At 41.1% G+C, this 17,489-nt stretch overlaps 1 protein-coding gene across 23 annotated transcripts in view; it reads right to left on the bottom strand.

The window, feature by feature from the left end:
• LOC125457292 (transcription factor 4-like) overlaps positions 1-17,489 on the bottom strand; it is a 610,802-nt gene that overhangs the window by 18,425 nt on the left and 574,888 nt on the right. For all 23 annotated transcript variants that reach the window (XM_048541370.2, XM_048541332.2, XM_048541341.2 and 20 more), the window contains one exon: positions 1,738-1,873. In XM_048541370.2, the coding sequence (XP_048397327.1) occupies positions 1,738-1,873 (136 nt within the window). The remainder of the gene's footprint in view (positions 1-1,737; positions 1,874-17,489) is intronic.

Raw genomic sequence — 17,489 nt, 5'->3', positions numbered from 1 at the left:
GTCTGCTCCATCCATTTTTACTTTCTTTTTCTTTCACTGTTTATCCTGCTTCACTAATATCTCATGGTTTAATCTACTTCCCTTATGTGAAGTGTCAGCTTGTGTGGCATGGAGGAGATTGAGCCAGTGCAAGGAAGATGAGCCCAACGAGAGAGATCCCTGACACTGATGGTGCTCATCCTGAGTGGCAACGAAAGCAAGGCGGCATGTCTTGATGCGGCCGGCGACGAGAGCGGGAAGGCGCGGCACAAGGCGGCTCGCGACGAGTGCGGGAAGGCATGGCCCGGGGCGGCCAGTGAGGAGAGAGGGAGCAAGGCTCTCGTGGCAGAGGCAATAGTAGGATCAGGCTACAAGGTGATGAGAGCAGGCAGCGAGGTTGAGCCTGGAGAGGGGGAGGTTGAGCCCTTGTGAAGAGTGCAAGTGCAGCATGGCTAGGCACTTATGGACTGTGGTGTTGAACTTTTAACAATGTTTCTTTGTTGTTTACTTTTTAGTAAGATGGACTGTAATGTCGAAGTTTTCAAACTCCATTTTCTTTTTTTTTGCTTTGTACAAAGATTCTGTACCTAGATCCCTTTGCACCTAAGATGATGCCTTAAATGGTGACTGGTAAACCTTTCACCGTAACTAATGTGAGTACATGACAAAAAACCTAATTCAACTCAAATGTAGAAGCAATGAATATGTTTTAATATAAACCTCTTAATTTTTCCACTTAATATGACTGAACGTTCCAAACTCAACTTCATATCAAAAATAGCATGTTGAATCATCATTTTCAGCTCACTCGCCCCTACAGGCACATGTAATCTGCAATAATGCTTCATGCAGTGAAAATCAATCAACACAGACCTAAGTCAACACTATACTGATCTTTCTAATAAGTAGTTGCTGCAAAGACTCTTGTGAGCAGATTCATGCATTGTACAGAGGAAAACGTATGATATATTCAGAAGTGTAATGAGTATTCTAATCAATAACACATTTCTGTCTGGTTACTTGCTGAGATTTAGCTCCTAGGTCAGCTTGAAGTTGCAGTCTCTATTAATGCATGAGGCTGCTTTGGAATACGCATAGTCCTTCCTCATGCTTAAAGTCATTGCATTCTCTGAAGGGAAAGGAAACCAAAAATGGTGGTTTCCATGAGTGCTACAAAAGCTGAAGATTTCTTTTTAAAGACAAGTTAACATTATTTCATACAAACACATTTTCACAAAGGCTTTGGACTTGTGCTCAGACTTTCCTTCCTCTCTAACATGATGGATTCAAGTGAAAAATCTGAAATACACAAACTTCTTCAAAATTTGTTAATCAAATCATTATATTTGACATGATCAGTGCGAATGTGTAAGCAACATTTAAGATACTTTTCCAATTGGTCTTGCTGTGCTTTCACGTAATCACCATCAATCTTAGCTATGACATACCAACTGCAAATATCTTTCGCATTTGGGTTCTCTGGAAAATTATCACATCAATCCTAGAAATCATACAAGTTGATAGATGCCAGCCCCAAGCAATATTTAAAATAAGCACAACCTCACTATTATTTAGTCATAAGTCATAACCTAACACTTACTAACATTTTTAACCACCTTTCTAACAAAGACCTATTGATGCTGGCCTAATATTTTAACTATGAGCAATTCTTTGCAACGAGTTTAGAATGGTGGACTGGTAATGGCAGCGTACATTTGAATTGTACTTAGGTAATGCTCGAAAACTGCCAATACTAACCTCTGTATGGGTCCTGGGACTGGTTTATATCAGGAGATGTAGCTGACTGCACTGGAAGTTGTGGAACTGGCACTTGGTTTGACACAATTGGATGGCTGCCGCGAAGACCAACACCTTCTTCGCGATGAGCTCCCACCTGGAATTTTAAGCACAAAAAAAACACACGTACACATCATTCAGCTGCTGTTGCCAACAATAACTGAATTACGGAACGGCATTTCACTTCAATCATTTCATGAAAAGTACTAGTTTCCACACAAACAGAGTAATACCTGGCCCCTGCAAACAGAAAGATTTCTTCAGATAGCTTGAGAATGAAATAGTTAGCAGTTAAAATCTGCTTTGTTCCTAATTTACTTTCCTGCTATGTTGAAGATACCGGGTTACAGTTGCGTGGACAGCTGGCCGCCTACAAAATGACCACAGCACCCCCTCCACCCCGAAAAAAAAAATCGGCAAGTTCATTCAACCATCATAAAAGCTGGGTGCAATAATAGTTTCATTTGAGGTTCATGTACTTTCTATTAAAGTAGTAAATGAGAAAGGAAATGGTGGCAAGCTAGTGTGATTCACTTTCTAAGTCAAAGGTAACTTTACAAACAGACAAATTAGAAGCAGTAGGCATTCAGCCCCTCGAGCCTTCTCATTTACTTAACACAACCATGGTCATCCTGATTACTCCAAATTTTAACCTATCCCAATAACCCCTCACTCCCTTGCTCATCAAGGATCCATCTATCTCTGGCCTTGAAATGTTTAAAGATTCTGCTTCCTCCGCCTTTTGAAGAACAGAGCTCAAAAAGAGTAATTACCCTTTGAGAGAAAGCAATTCCTAATTCAATCTGAAATGGGCAGACCATTCTTTTTAAAACAGTGACCCCTTGTCCTAGATTCTCCCAAAAGTGTAAGCATTCTTCCCATATACAACCCGTCAAGAACCTTTAGCAGCTTATATATTTCAAGTAGGGCTCTTATTTTTCTAAACTCCAGCAGATAGAAACCTGTTCTGTCCAATCTTCCTCATAACAAAACCCATCTGTTCCAGGTATAACAAACAAATTTCTGCTTCCAATGCATTTACAACCTTCCTTAAATAAGATGACTAACACCATACACAGTACTCTAGATGTAGACTTACCAATGCCATGTGTAATTAAAGTATAACATCCCAGGGTGGAAAGATTAACTGCAAGAGGGCACAGGTTCAAGGTGAGTGGGGGAAAGTTTTTCACACAGAGGGTGGTGGCTGCAGGGAATGCACTGCCAGTGGAGGTGGTGGAAGCAGGCATGTTAGCAATGTTTAAGACATATCTTGATAGATACATGAACAGAGAGATAGAAACCAGGTTTGAGTAATAAGTGGTGGGTCCAAATAAGGACTAAGAATTAGCAGAGACTTTGTGAACTGAAGGGCCTGTTCCTATGCTGTTTTGTTCTTTGCTGTATTACATACTAACATTTCAGTTCATGTACTTGGACATGCAGATCCCTCTGCATCTCAACTCCATAATCACTTAACATTTAAAACCCTCTTTAATTCCCTGCAGTTTGCCAGATAATTATCTTTGAACCATACCGGGACTGGTAAGTGTGAAATTAAAACAAAATTAGATTTTTAGAAAGCAATTAAGGACTCTTTTACTCACCCAACTCTCACTTCAAAGTCACACTGACTGAGACACAAGGTACAATATCCCAAAGTTTACATAATAAATATGTCAAAAGTAAAGTGCAGAGAAATGCTCCAGTTTCTACCAAAATGTCAATTACTATTGAAAATAACAGATTTAGTGGTCTTAACTACTAGGGAGTATGATATGCATTACATTACAAAAGAGATAAGCGCTTGCAATGTGTACAGTACAGCTAATTACTAATCAAGATACAAGTTGCTTGCTTACAGGCATTTACCTGTTTTCCCCTACAATTCATTTAAAATGACCTTTCTTGAAATAGTTGTGCTTTAATCAAGTATATCCTTTATTTTTGCAGTCCCGTCAATTCAGTAATTCCATACTAAAGTCGGCTATTAAAGAACAAAGTCGCATATTGCTAAGCACACAGGTAAACATCACATCAACAATATGTTTTAAAGGATTTCAAAAGTGATCTGCTCTTTCAAACCACTGAAGATTACAGACAGAAATTGCAGGAAATCCTCAGTAGATCAGACAGCATGCCTGGAGAGAGGAATAGGAGTGAATGTTTCAGATCTATGATCATTCATCAGAAATCACTTCTCCCTCCTCTGACTGTGAGAATTTCCAGCATTTTTTCTTTCCTTTCCACAAATTTTAAACTTAACCCTTTTAAAAAATTAAGACGAGGCCAAACGAAAATGTTGGGTAAGTACTATGTATCCCTATGGTTACTGTCATTATACTCCTTCAGATTTAAATCAGTTTACTGCTAAATGCCATGTTCCATATTCATAAAAAAATACAGAAATCATTGCTGATATGTTGAAATACCCTGTTTTGGTCCCTCTCACTTAAATAACTTGTTCATGCTTTTATTGCTTATATTGCAAGATGATTTTATAGGTCTTGTAACTACCTCAATGTATTCAAGAAAAGTGAGTGTTGTTATAAAGTCTATGTCAGGCTGGTATTAAAATATACTTCATTTAAAATGTTATAATGAAATATCCAACTGAGCCAAGCCATGATACTGATCATTGTGACTGTCATGGTAATACCATTTATCTGGATAACCTTAGCTCAGCTAATAATTATGTCACTCTTCGATTAATTCTGCTTCAGTTGCCACCGCAGCCATACTTTCATCTAAACTGGGTGGAAATTTCAAGTGCTCAACCCACAGACATTTGCTCCTGGCTTCACTTTCCATACCAAGAGTGACACATCAGCTTTTCTTTAAAATATCCCTTCAAAGAACATGTTCTTTTTGAACTTGCTTAGGCCCTTTAATAATGCTGGCATATTCCAACATTATCTTTTAAAAATTCATTGTTATGTCTAACCAAGTCACTGGGGAAGGACAAAGTGTGGGACTGGAAGAACACAGCCAGCCAAGCAGCATCTAAGGAGCACAAAAGCTGACGTTTCGGGCCTAGGCCCTTCATAGAAAACTGTTTTACCCTGTATGGGATTGAGAGGTGCTGAGCAGGAGAGTCATTGCTTCAGTTCCCATTTTGCTCTGTTTGCTGCTCTTAGTAAATAATGGTAGAAGCATTACTAGTGTCTTCAATATCCTTTGACTAGAGAAGGAAGGACTACATAGCCAAATTCCTAATTTTGATTACAATTCCAGCTCTTGACAGAAAACATGGTTCTGCAGGTGTCAACAAAAGACAAAGTGCATCTAAATCACATCTTTAACATAATAGAATGACAGAAGGCATGGCACACAAATTTAACATAAAGTAAAATATGAGACCAAGACACATAGGTGATATTATGGGAGATGGCCAAAAACTCGGTCAATGAGTTTAAAGGAGGAAGGAGATGGAGGAAGGAGATGGAGGAAGGAGATGGAGGAAGGAGATGGAGGAAGGAGATGGAGGAAGGAGATGGAGGAAGGAGATGGAGGAAGGAGATGGAGGAAGGAGATGGAGGAAGGAGATGGAGGAAGGTACTGAGATTCAGAGATGGAATGCGAGCACTTTTGGGCATTTGCAGTTGAAATCGAGGAAGCCTGAGACCAGAATTAGCAAGATGCAGTTAATGAAATGGTGGAGATCAATTGTGCTGTATTCTGCAAAGTATTAGTTATACAATCGAAGAGCATATATACAGATTGGTCACTGGAGCAGTGGGGTGTGTAAAAACGGTGGGGCAGGAGAACGTTAAAAATGCCACAAAGGCAAAAAATATTAAATGCCCACTAAGATAACATTTTGTATTCATATTTTGAAATAACTTTCATTGTTCTATAGCTTTCTTACTGTGAACTTAAAGGAAAGCCTGAATCAATGGTAACAAGTAACTAAACAATTAGTGTAGGGCATTGTAGTTCAAACCCAACTTTCTGCAATGTAGTGACATTAGATCCAAGAAAAAGCATAGGTGCAGTCAGTCTACAATTAGAACGTATATTTTTGATTAATGTTTAGACACCACTTATTGAACTTGTACCTGTTTGCCTTTCCTTCTAAAGCAAGCAGCTCTATGTTTCTTATATAATAATGGATCAGAGAAGACTGATGGAGATTTAAAGGAGCAAGCAATGAGCTTGTGTCACCAGGTTACCGTTCCGACATTCATTCTGAGAATTACTGTCATCCACTTTCTATCTGCTGGGTGGGACAATGGTAAAGTGCATATGATTGAGGTTACGTGACATATTAATGAGGATATTAACGTATACTAATATTCTACATGCTGCTCACCAGCAAGAATCTTGTCAGATTATTTGACACATGGTTGGAAGTAGGGCACTTTTGCTCTGATGTTGGGAAGCTCCTCATCCCCAATCTCATGCAGTGCTGTCATTTCTTGCCAATGTCATTCAGGGGTTTGGAAGATTCCATTCCTAGTGTTTAATCAGCTCCTGTTTACTTTCCTACTCTGCAAGGATTTTCATCATGCATTCATCTCTGTGATTAGCAGCCTTTCAGGTGGGTAACAGAGCCCCAAACAAGAACATTCTGAGGCAATGGTCACCCTAATACCGCATTCGCATTTACAAGGGTTAATCTTGCATTTGACGGTGCAAAGTGAAAGACTGAAGGTTAAAATGAATCTTCAGTTGAACGCACCAATACAAGAAACATTTCATTCACTGATTAAACAATGCTTAAAGAAAGATTTTGGACATTCAAAATTTTTTTTCATTCAACGGGTTTTGTATTTCCTCCAAGAATATTCTTAAGAGCATACAATTCAGTAGGAATTTTCAGCTTTTAGCCCCAAATTTATGTTTAGAGAAATTACGAGCAACCAGTTCTCAAGTTCTCAAAGTAACAAGTAAAGACACATCCAGCCTATTGCTAGCTCTAGGCCGAATGGTTCGTGACAGCCTTCTAACGTGCCGCTCTATAAAGATACTTATACTTAGAACTTTGACCTTGGAAACTGCTGAAATGTATGTTTAATATTATAGCTCCAGAGAATTCATTCCATCTGCTACCCTTTTAAGACTGATTTATTTCTTAGCTGAGAATCGGTAAATTTTTAGAGCATGCTTTTGCTTTGAAGTAAATTCCTAAAAGAACGACAGATTCGTGGGATTGATGTATCAAACAAAAAGCATGGGCTTGTCAGCTCCAGCAAAATTGCTCCATTCTGAACTTTCTTATTCTCTCAGTAGCACTAGATATTTTTGTCTAAGATATTTTTACAGATGGAGGCAGGTAAAATTCGCGATAAATATAGTGCAAAAGGTCTGAAGAGCATAAAAGAATAACTTTATCAAGACACATTGTAATGCAGTCGCATCAAAATTCCCTCTTGCATTGAGATTTCACAGCAAAGGAAACATTGTCAAAAAGAGGTCTTTAATTATCACATGTAATGCTCATCTTTCTTCTCTAGAGGGTGCAATTACACTTCTCTTTTTTTCCCTCTCATGCATGCGTGCGCGCACACACACACAGAGCAGAATACAATGCTGCGCGCACAGAACATCATTTAGTGACAAACAACATGGCAGAACAGTTCAGCCAGGTAAAACGTCAATTCATCTCCCAGGGTGCCTCTACGGAGGCTACTGATTCACTTCCATCTGTCTTCTATCATGTCCATGAACATAACTGACAATTACCTTAATGCCCATATGCTTAATTGTGGGCTTCACAATTCCCCTGCTACTTACCAACAATCCTGAAGGAATTCAGAACTGGCATCAGATTTTCATTTTCGGGTGAAAAAAATCCTTGCCTGCCATTTTGTTTTGTAATGCCAGCTAAGTTTTTGACAGCAGCAGCACCATGTGATCTGGGACCCCGCTTGCAGTAAATACCACAAGATATCGTACAGTTTTACTAAACAGGCTGCTCGGATCCTGGAAACAATTCTACTAGCTTTCCTCAAATCAGTTGCTCCTGAATTCAGAGTCAAGTTATTGTTTGTCCAATGATATGGGGGCCGATAAATTTTAAACCGCTGTGGACTTGCACTAACCAGCAGAGATGAAGCTGAATTTTGAAAAACTGGAAACCCATGCAAGAAACAAATTCACTTATTCACATTGGAGTCAGTGTTTCTGAACTGTTCTGAAGAAGGGTCACAGGACCCGAAATGTTAACTCTACTTTCTCTCCACAGATGCTGCCAGGTCTGCTGAATTTCTCCAGCAATTTTGGTTGCTGTTTCTGATTTTGAGCATTCACAGTCCTTTGTTTATTTGCAACTTACTTACATGTTTTACCTTTCACATGGGATAGATCAACAGTACCGCTCACAGACAAATCAATCAAAACAGAGGTATGACATTCGTCCAAGGTGAAACACCAACAAGGTTAAAAAAAAATCATTCACATGATGGGGGTGTCAGTGGCTCGGCAGCATTTTATTGCTCAAGGGCAGTTCGGAGTCAACCACACTGCTGTGGGTCCAGAGTCACATGCAGGCCAGACCAGGTAAGGGCAGGACATTTCCTATTAGTCAACCAGATATTTATTTTTACAACTGACAGTGGTTGCATGGTCACCATTAAGCTAGCTTTAAATTTCAGACTCTATTGAATTTAAATGTCACCGCCTGCCCTGGTGGGATATGTGTCACCTGGGCTACTGGATTACTAGCCCAGTGATATGACCATTATACCAGAGATAACAAGGTGTAGAGCTGGATGAACACAGCAGGCCAAGCAGCATCAGAGGAGCAGGAAAACTGATGTTTCAGGGCTAGACCCATCTTCGTAAATGGGGCAGGGGAACGTGGTTCTGAAATAAATAGGCAGAGACCCGGAGGCGGATGGAAGATGGATAGATTTGAAGATACATCGAGAGGAGACAGACTCTCACCGTTCCCCATCGTCCCATCATTCTCCAAACCCGCACCAACCGCTCCTATCTCCTTCCCAAAATCCACAAACCTGACTGCCCTGGTCGACCCATTGTCTCCGCCTGCTCCTGCCCCACTGACCTTATCTCCACTTATCTCGACTCCATTTTCTCCCCTTCGGTCCAGGAAGTCCGCACCTACGTCCATGACAACACCCACGCCCTTCACCTCCTCCAGAACTTCCAATTCCCTGGTCCGCAACACCTCACTTTTACCATGGATGTCCAGACCCCGTACACCTGCATTCCCCATACAGATGACCTAAAGGCCGTCCGCTTCTTACTGTCCCACAGGCCCGACCAGCCCCCCTCCACTGACACCTTCATCCGCTTATCCAAACTCATCCTCACCCTCAACAATTTCTCTTTCAATTCCTCCTCCTTCCTACAGACAAAGGGGGTGGCCATGGGTACCTGCATGACCCCAAGCTATGCCTGCTGCTTTGTAGGTTATGTGGAACGATCTCTCTTCTGTACCTACACTGACCCGAAACCCCACCTCTTCCTGTGTTACATGGATGACTGTATTGTCGCCGCCTTGTGCTCCCAAGAGGAGCTTGAACAGATCATCTATTTCACCAACACCTTCCAACCGAACCTCAAGTTCACCTGGACCATCTCTAATACTTCCCTTTCCTTCCTGGACCTCTCTGTCTCCATCTCCGGCAACCACTTAGAATCCGATAGCCATTTCAAGCCCACCGACTCCCACAGCTACCTAGAATACAGCGCCTCAAACCCACATTCCTGCAAAAATGCCATCCCCTATTCCCAATTCTTTCATCTCCACTGCAACTTCTCCCAGGATGAGGCATTTCACTCCAGTACATCTCAGGTGTCCTCATTTTTCAAGGACCACAACTTGCCCCACTCAGTGGTCGAGAACACCCTTGACCGTGTCTCCTGCAAGTCATTCCTCACACCCCTCCCCGCAATAATAACCAAAACAGAATCCCCTTCGTCCTCGTGTACCACCCCACCAACCTCCAGATTCAACACATCATCCACCGACACTTCCGCCATCTACAATATAACCTTACCACGAAAGACATTTTTCCCTCCCAACCCTTATCTGCTTTCCCAAGGGACCACTGTCTCCATGACTCCCTTGTCCGGTCCACACTCCCTTCCAGCCCCACCACACCCGGCACTTTTCCCTGCAACCGCAGGAAGTACTACACCTGCCCCTACACCTCCTCCCACACCCCCATCCCAGGCCCCAAGAAGACTGTCCATTTCAAGCAGATGTTCACCTGCACATTTTCTAACGTGGTATACTGCATCTGTTGTTCTCGTTGTGGCCTCCTCTACATCAGGGAAACCAAGCGGAGGCTTGGGGACCACCTTGCAGAACACCTATGCTCAGGTCGCAATAAACAATTGTACCTCCCAGTCACGAACCATTTCAACTCCCCCTCCCATTCCGCAGATGACATGTCCATCGTGGGCCTCCTGCAGTGCCACAACGATGCTACGCGAAGGTTGCAGGAACAGCAACTCCTATTCCGCTTGGGAACCCTGCAGCCCAATGGTATCAATATAGGCTTCACAAGCTTCAAAATCTCCCCTCCCCCACCACATCCCGAAACCAGCCCAGCTCATCCCCACCTCCCTAACCTGTCCTTCCTCCCACCTATCCCCTCCTCTGACCCCAATCCCCACCCCCATCTCCTCCCGACTAACCTCATCCCGCCCCCTTGACCTGTCCATCCTCCCTGGACTGACCAATCTCCTCCCTACCTCCCCACCTACACATCTTTACTGGCTTCATCCCACCTCTTTGACTTGTCTTTCTCCTCTCCACCTATCTTCTCCTCTATCCTTCTTCTGTCCACTTCCCCCTCTCTCCCTATTTATTTCAGAAACCCTTCCCCTCCCCCATTTCTGACCAAGGGTCTAGGCCCAAAACATCAGTTTTCCTGCTCCTCTGATGCTGCTTGCCCTGCTGCGTTCATGAAGCTGTACACCTTGTTATCTCAGATTCTCCAGCATCTGCAGTTCCTACTATCTCTTACCATTACACCACCACCTTTCCAGTTCAATTTTTTACTGAATTTCTACAAAAGGAAAATTAAGATTTAATTGACAAACTATTGGCTAAGTATTAAGTTTGTTTCTTTTAGAGATACCATGCGGTCCAAACAATCAAACTGCTTTATTTTAGGTTTTGTTTTCATATTGAATTGAATTTAGTTTCTCATTTAGGACTAAGGTGACTAAATGGAAGCACTTGAAGAAAGAAAAGCTGGCATTTTTATTGAGATTTTCATAACCACCAGATGGTTCAAACTGCTTTCCGGCCAATGAAGCTCTTCAGAAATTTCATTGTTCTAACGTAGGAAGTGCGACAGCCAAACTGCATGTAGAAAACTCTACAAAAACTGCAATGTGAGACTGATCAGACTTTTTTTTTAAAACAGTATTGATTGATTGACAAATATTGACCTGGATACTGGGGTTTCTCAGTTGCTTTTCAAAATTGTGCTGCAGTTTCTTTTGTGGTCATCCATTAGGGCCTTCGTTCAACATATCATCCAAAGGATGGCACTACTGACAGCACAGCACTCCATCAGTACTGCATTGGAGTGTCAGCCTTGATTTGAGAGCTCCTGGAGTTGGATCTGCAGTGAGTGTGCTACCAACTAATACCAATGTATTCAACATTTGCACATTCAACATGAAATTATGCATAAAAGGTAAAGTCACCATAGTCTTACCAGACCATAAGGCTACTCTTCCATCAGAGACAGAGAGTGTGAGAGTGAGCAAGAGAGAGAGAGAGAGAGAGAGAGAGAGAGAGAGAGAGAGAGAGAGAGAGAGAGAGAGAGAGAGAGAGAGAGAGCGAGAGAGAGAGAGAGAGCGAGAGAGCGGTGACTGGTGTGGTTTAACCTGAGGTTTATTATGCTTCAGACAAGGGGACATGGTGAGGACAGTCCTTCATGGTACATCAGTTAGTGTGGGAATTAAATGCACTCTTGGCATCACTCTGCATCACAAACCAGCTGTTCAGCCAACTGAGCAAACAGACTCCCTGCATGTATATAGTGCCCTGGGCACAAAAGAAAAGCACCCTAAAGCACTCTAAAATAATTCAAAAGAAAGAACAATGAGTCATGTACTGGGAAGGTTAGGAGAATTAGCTGAAAATATGATCAATGACATGCGCTTAAATAGAACATTTAATGTACTGAAATGCCCCTAGAGATTACACCAGACCATAACCAGGCAACAATTTACAAGATGTCAAAAAAGAAATGGAAACATAAGACAGATTAGGACAGCTTGATCAAAAGACAAGTTTTAAGGAGTGCCTGAAAAGAGGAGGCACATTGGAAAAGGTGGAGAGGCTTAAGGAGTGAATTCAAGTGGTTAGAGGATAGGTGTCTTAAGTACTGCAGGGATGGCTGGAATGAAAGAAAGAAGTCAGGTACGCATAGGTGGTCAGAACTGGAGGAATGAGGAATTTCCGGTGGTTTTCAGGGCTGGAGCCAATTACAGTGATAAGGAAGCTTGAGCTCTGAAGGAAACACAGCAACTTTCATCCAGGTAGCACCATTTAATGTATTAAAATGTTCTGATGTGATTTTAACCAAGCAACGCTGAAGAAACACCAGCTTTTGTCCAAGTCAGGATAATCTGTGGCATGAACCTGTTGCCTGATCCTCCTGGAAGATTCTAGAACTTTGGAAATGGCCAAAGCAGCTTTGGTTTGGCCAATAAAGACAAAGTGATAGAGAAACTCAGCAGGTTTGGCAGCATCTGTGTGTGAAACCAAGTTATTGTTACAAGTTTGGTCTGATTTCTTCAGAACCGACGCTCACTTCCCATGACCAAATTGACAAAAAACTGGAATAACCTTTAGTTCAAAAACCAAAATTACTGCAGATGCTTTAAAATCAGAAACAAAAACAAAAACTGCTGGAAAAAACTCAGGTGTGGCAGCATCAGTGGAAACAAAGCAGAGTTAATGTTTCAGATCCTGTGAATTCAAAATATTACCTCTGCTTTCTCTCCAAATATGCAGCCAGATTTGCTGAGTTCTTCTAGCAATTTCTGTTTCTGTTACTGGAAGAATTTTGACTAGGGTTTCGTGGAGATTGAGTTTATACATTTAATTAGTATTTCTGTTGAAACACTGCTGAAACCCTTCAAATGAAAAAGGAGAAACACCAGGAAAATAAGCAGTTCTTAGATGTTTATTACAATCACTTGTTTAAAATACTAAGCGCTGCCTAAACTGTAATATCATCAACAATTTGAATTGACTGTGCACCTTAGGAAAATAAGATACCGAAGGGATGCACCAGAAGCATTTCGGTTCAATGTTGTTTTTAAAAAGTCAAAATTATTGTACGTATATTTTTAAACAAAAGGGAATCAGAGATGCTTACAACATCAATACATTTAGCAACTTCCCTAATAACGAGAAATTTAAACTCAATCAAACATGAAGTTTGTTTGGTGAACCATACAGAAAAATGGACATGATTTTATGCTTCTGTGAGGCGCGTTTGAACACAGGGTGCATTATAAAATTGAGTCAGAGGATCTTCCTGTTATCTACCTGGCCACCTTGACCAATCTGAAATATTACAGAAGCCAAGGACCAACTGGCTTGACCCATTGGGTCCACTGAAACCTGTAGGTGGCTAATTAAAGACCTCGACTCACCTCTGTCAGTTTTTTTTTAACCATGGGTGGGGAAGTCCACATAATGCAGGACGCCTGGTAGCTGGAGTCTGTCAAGTAGTATGGTGGAGGAGCAGGAGGGAGGTCTTCTTTGAGAACCATCTGAGCTCCCTGGAAGCACACCTGGTTGGGCTGCAGTTGTCTAACGTTCCAGCATCTACCTGCGCAGCAGGACAGTTGTTGGGATTGTGGTTGGTTCCCATTCAACCCTATAGCAACGCTGGGCCATCTGGTCACCATGAAATCTACTTTAATAAGATGGAACCACTTTAAATGTAGTGCAATGGAGTCTGCTTCACAGCAGGGTGTAGCAACTAGACCTTTGAAAGTTAAAAATTCACAGTTCAAGAGGAGGCAAATTGGTTTATCCTGTTTGTCAACACTACTTTTAAATCTTAGAAAACTGGTGAGCTCATGCACTGACCTTTATTGCCGTCCCTCTGGGTACTGCTCAATGACAGAACTGAAATCAAAAACTTAATATTTACAGGAACACCAGCATGAATTGTGGGATAGTGTGGTTCTGGTAACTCACTGCTGAGTAAATCACCACAATAATGAAAAGAAAACCACTCTGAACTATTTTTCCAAGTTATTTACACTACCTGTTCAGATCCTTACATTACATGTAGATCCAACCAGTGGCTAGGGACTTGTTATAAGACCTCAGCCAATGTCATTTGTCAACTAGTTAGTGTACAAGAGTAACACAAGTTGATTTGCCCTTTAAACTTTCTTTGTAACACCTGCGCCTTTGTTTAGTGCCTACCCTGGACCAGTCTCATTGGGACCAGGTCTCACCTTGTGGAAAATTTTTGAGGGAGGGTGAGGTGAAGAGACAAAGGCTGTGAACATCCACGCTTGTATGAAAGTACAGTACAGCAACATCCTCAACTACCTACAGAATACACATATAAACAAAACATAATTATTCCAATGCACTGTGTAACAATTCCCTTAAGTAAAAGTGAATTTAAAATAATAACTTGAAAATAATTAATGTTGTATTCCCAGTTCTGATAGTCAAATGTTATTGTAGGTAAGCACATGTTTACTAGAGCCTTCTGAAGTCTTGTCACATTGAGAGAAATGTATTCCTGATATTGCTGAAAATGTACCACCTTCAAACCCTTCATTCACAGAAACTCATGTGCACCCAACAATTTTCTGGATAGTTGCAATAGATAATTACGACTCACCAGCCTAAGGCAGAGACTAGATTTAACCATGCTTTACTGCATTCAGACAGCACACTAAACTACAGCTTGAAAAAAAATAGTGGCTCAACGTTTTGGTCTCAATAGAAACAATCCTCCCTTCAACAGCAACTCTTTTTTGTTATAAACTAATTATCTGATCAGGTCCGTTATCTTTATGAGTAGCGGGAGGGAATGGGAAAGGAACATGAGAAGGAAATGTTAGCTTGGTCCAACCCAGACCAGACTCCCACTTTGTAACAAACTGAGCAATCATAACCTGTGAATCATGGAACAGTGCAGTACTAAAGGAAGCCGCTGCTTTTGAAATAACTGATCCAAGTAATTTCATTTCCCTGCTTATTCTCCTAAAAAGGTTTTCTTTTCAAAAATACATGCATTTTGAAAAGCTACTTCTAAATCTGCTCCCACCACCCTCGCAGGCAAAGCTTCCCATTTTAAAAAAAAATCACTGGTTAAAAAGCTTTTGTTTTTCAATTTCCCTCTTGTTCTTTTGCGAATTTACCGTTAACCCATGTCTTCCTGTACAGTCGCTTCCAGAGCAGAAAATAGCATCCTATTCTAGCAAAGCCCTTTGTAATTTTCAACAGTTCACCCCCTCAAACTTTGCTCCACAGGAAACGATCCAACATCCCTGGTCTCTCTAGTAGCACTTTGCCTAGATGCCTTCTCAAGTCACAGCCATAATGATATACAGCACAGTAAAAGGCCCTTTACCATATTGAGAATGCGCCAGTCACAAAACAAGCCCCTAAACTATTGTGTGATAACAAGGTGTAGAGCTGGATGAACACAGCAGGCCAAGCAGCATCAGAGGAGCAGGAAGGCTGACATTTCGGGCCTAGACCCGACTTCAGACCCTTCATTCTGAAGAAGGGTCTAGGCCCGAAACGTCAGCTTTCCTTCTCTTCTGATGCTGTTTGGCCTGCTGTGTTCATCCAGCTCTACACCGTGTTATCTCAGATTCTCCAGCATCTGCAGTTCCTACTACCCTTAACTATTCTAACTCTTTATTTCAGTACTTGGCCCAGGAACAGAACAAAGTTCCAATTCTGTTTGCTATCAAGACTTAGATTAATTCGGGAAATCATACATTTGTACAAACAACTAAGTTCTAAGTATTCTCTAAAGTGGAAATTAATCAGTTTGGTAAGTAACCAAGAGATCAAGGCATGCTTGAACTTAGCCAGTGAATCTAACGAGCATGACTACAGCAACTTAATCTCAAACTATATGATAGACTTCAAATGCAGAAAGACAACCAACTAGAACCCATAGGAAGAGACAGTAAGAAGTTGCAGGCTTCTTACAGAAATAATTGCTGAGGCAGTGAGTTGAACATTAATGCTTGGTTTCATAATGCCAAGTTTAATCACAGAAACCTATGGAGTTTCCAATCATGGCAGCGTCACTACTGGGAGATCAGGATAAAAGTCAGGTGTTTGAACACGCACAAGGAGGTAAGAGATATTCTGAGTTACACTCTCACATTGCTGTACTGCCAAGTAGGAATGACATTGGAGGTGGACAGTGGCAGAGGGGCTGCAGCTGATGATAGTCCACAGTGGCATAGCAAAAACTAAAAGAGTTTATAATTTGTTAATGGCAAAGTGACTAAAGATCATGTTTGGTAGTGAAGACATCATGCATATTTTGACATTTTTCATAATGATGTGCAATGGTCAGAACAAAAAAATTGCTTAAAGAAAAATCGTCAGCAGAAACAAAAACAGTAAATCTTAAAGAAATACATGTTAGCACCTGAAACAGGAAGAGATTATTGTTTTGGCGAGAGCTCTGAATACAGCAGGGCCTTTTGTTATCTTGAGGTAGAAAATGCTAAGTCACCACATTCTTGTGAGAGTTGTTTAAACTCAGACATTAACCTTATTCTCCCAAGTCATCAAGATCACACTTTATTACTTTAATCAACCTCCATGCTAAGTAAGAGTACCATCTTACAATCACACTTATCCGTTTTGTTCCATACTGACCTCTTACTTAATTTTGCAAAGTTCTGAAACCAATCAACCAAGCAATATCCTTGACAGCCCATCTACAGAATTCATCCAAGGAGACTGCTGCTTGATTGATTATGAACTCATCAACTTGACAGGCATATTTGCCTGAAATGGGATATCACAGCTCAGATATCCACTCTTTTTTCCCTAGGCAGAACTAAATTGATTTTTTTTTAAACAGAAGTATTTTATCCATTCTCTCTTTCCCTAGTTCTTGCTATTCTCCTCAGTCAAAAGGCCAGACCAGTCATGTATGCTTTAATCTCCTTAAAATATCATCAGCGTAATACTCCTTTAGCACTTCAACTGTATAGAGATGGACTAAGCCTTTACCCAGAGGACCTAGATGCCACTGAGGAAATTTACTTAAAGCCTTCCACCACAGGTGAAACCTGAGCAGGAATTTGCATCAGAGTATAAATTAACAAGGGTAAGAAGAAAACAAATGGCAATCAGTATTAGAAGTAGAAAGTACTCAAAATATCGAGGTCGATCAGCATCTAAATGACAGACAGACTATTAGCTTATGTGACATTTTTCATTCAAAGTGGTAAAATAAAATGATTGTGCTAACTATTTATTCCTATTTATTCATAGGAGCTTTCTAATTTCACTCTTACCAAAAGAAGGGAAAAAAAATCATAAAATAAGGAATTTCCCACTGGGAAGGAAAATCATGATTCAGGAGTATCCTCTTATAAGTTAACATCAACAACTTCCATGCTGCATTTGAGATCTCACATCTCTCTGCATCCAAACCACCCAACGCCCCATCCTCCCCTCAACATACTCTCAAATAAATACCAATCCAGTTTTAAATTGTAACTACATAATTTTATGATCAACAGTCTGTCCATAA

The sequence above is a fragment of the Stegostoma tigrinum genome, chromosome 1 (genome assembly GCF_030684315.1).
Source record: "Stegostoma tigrinum isolate sSteTig4 chromosome 1, sSteTig4.hap1, whole genome shotgun sequence".
NCBI lineage: Eukaryota > Metazoa > Chordata > Chondrichthyes > Orectolobiformes > Stegostomatidae > Stegostoma > Stegostoma tigrinum.
Note: the sequence above shows the minus strand (reverse complement) of the source record. Positions and strands in the feature narration are given on the sequence as shown.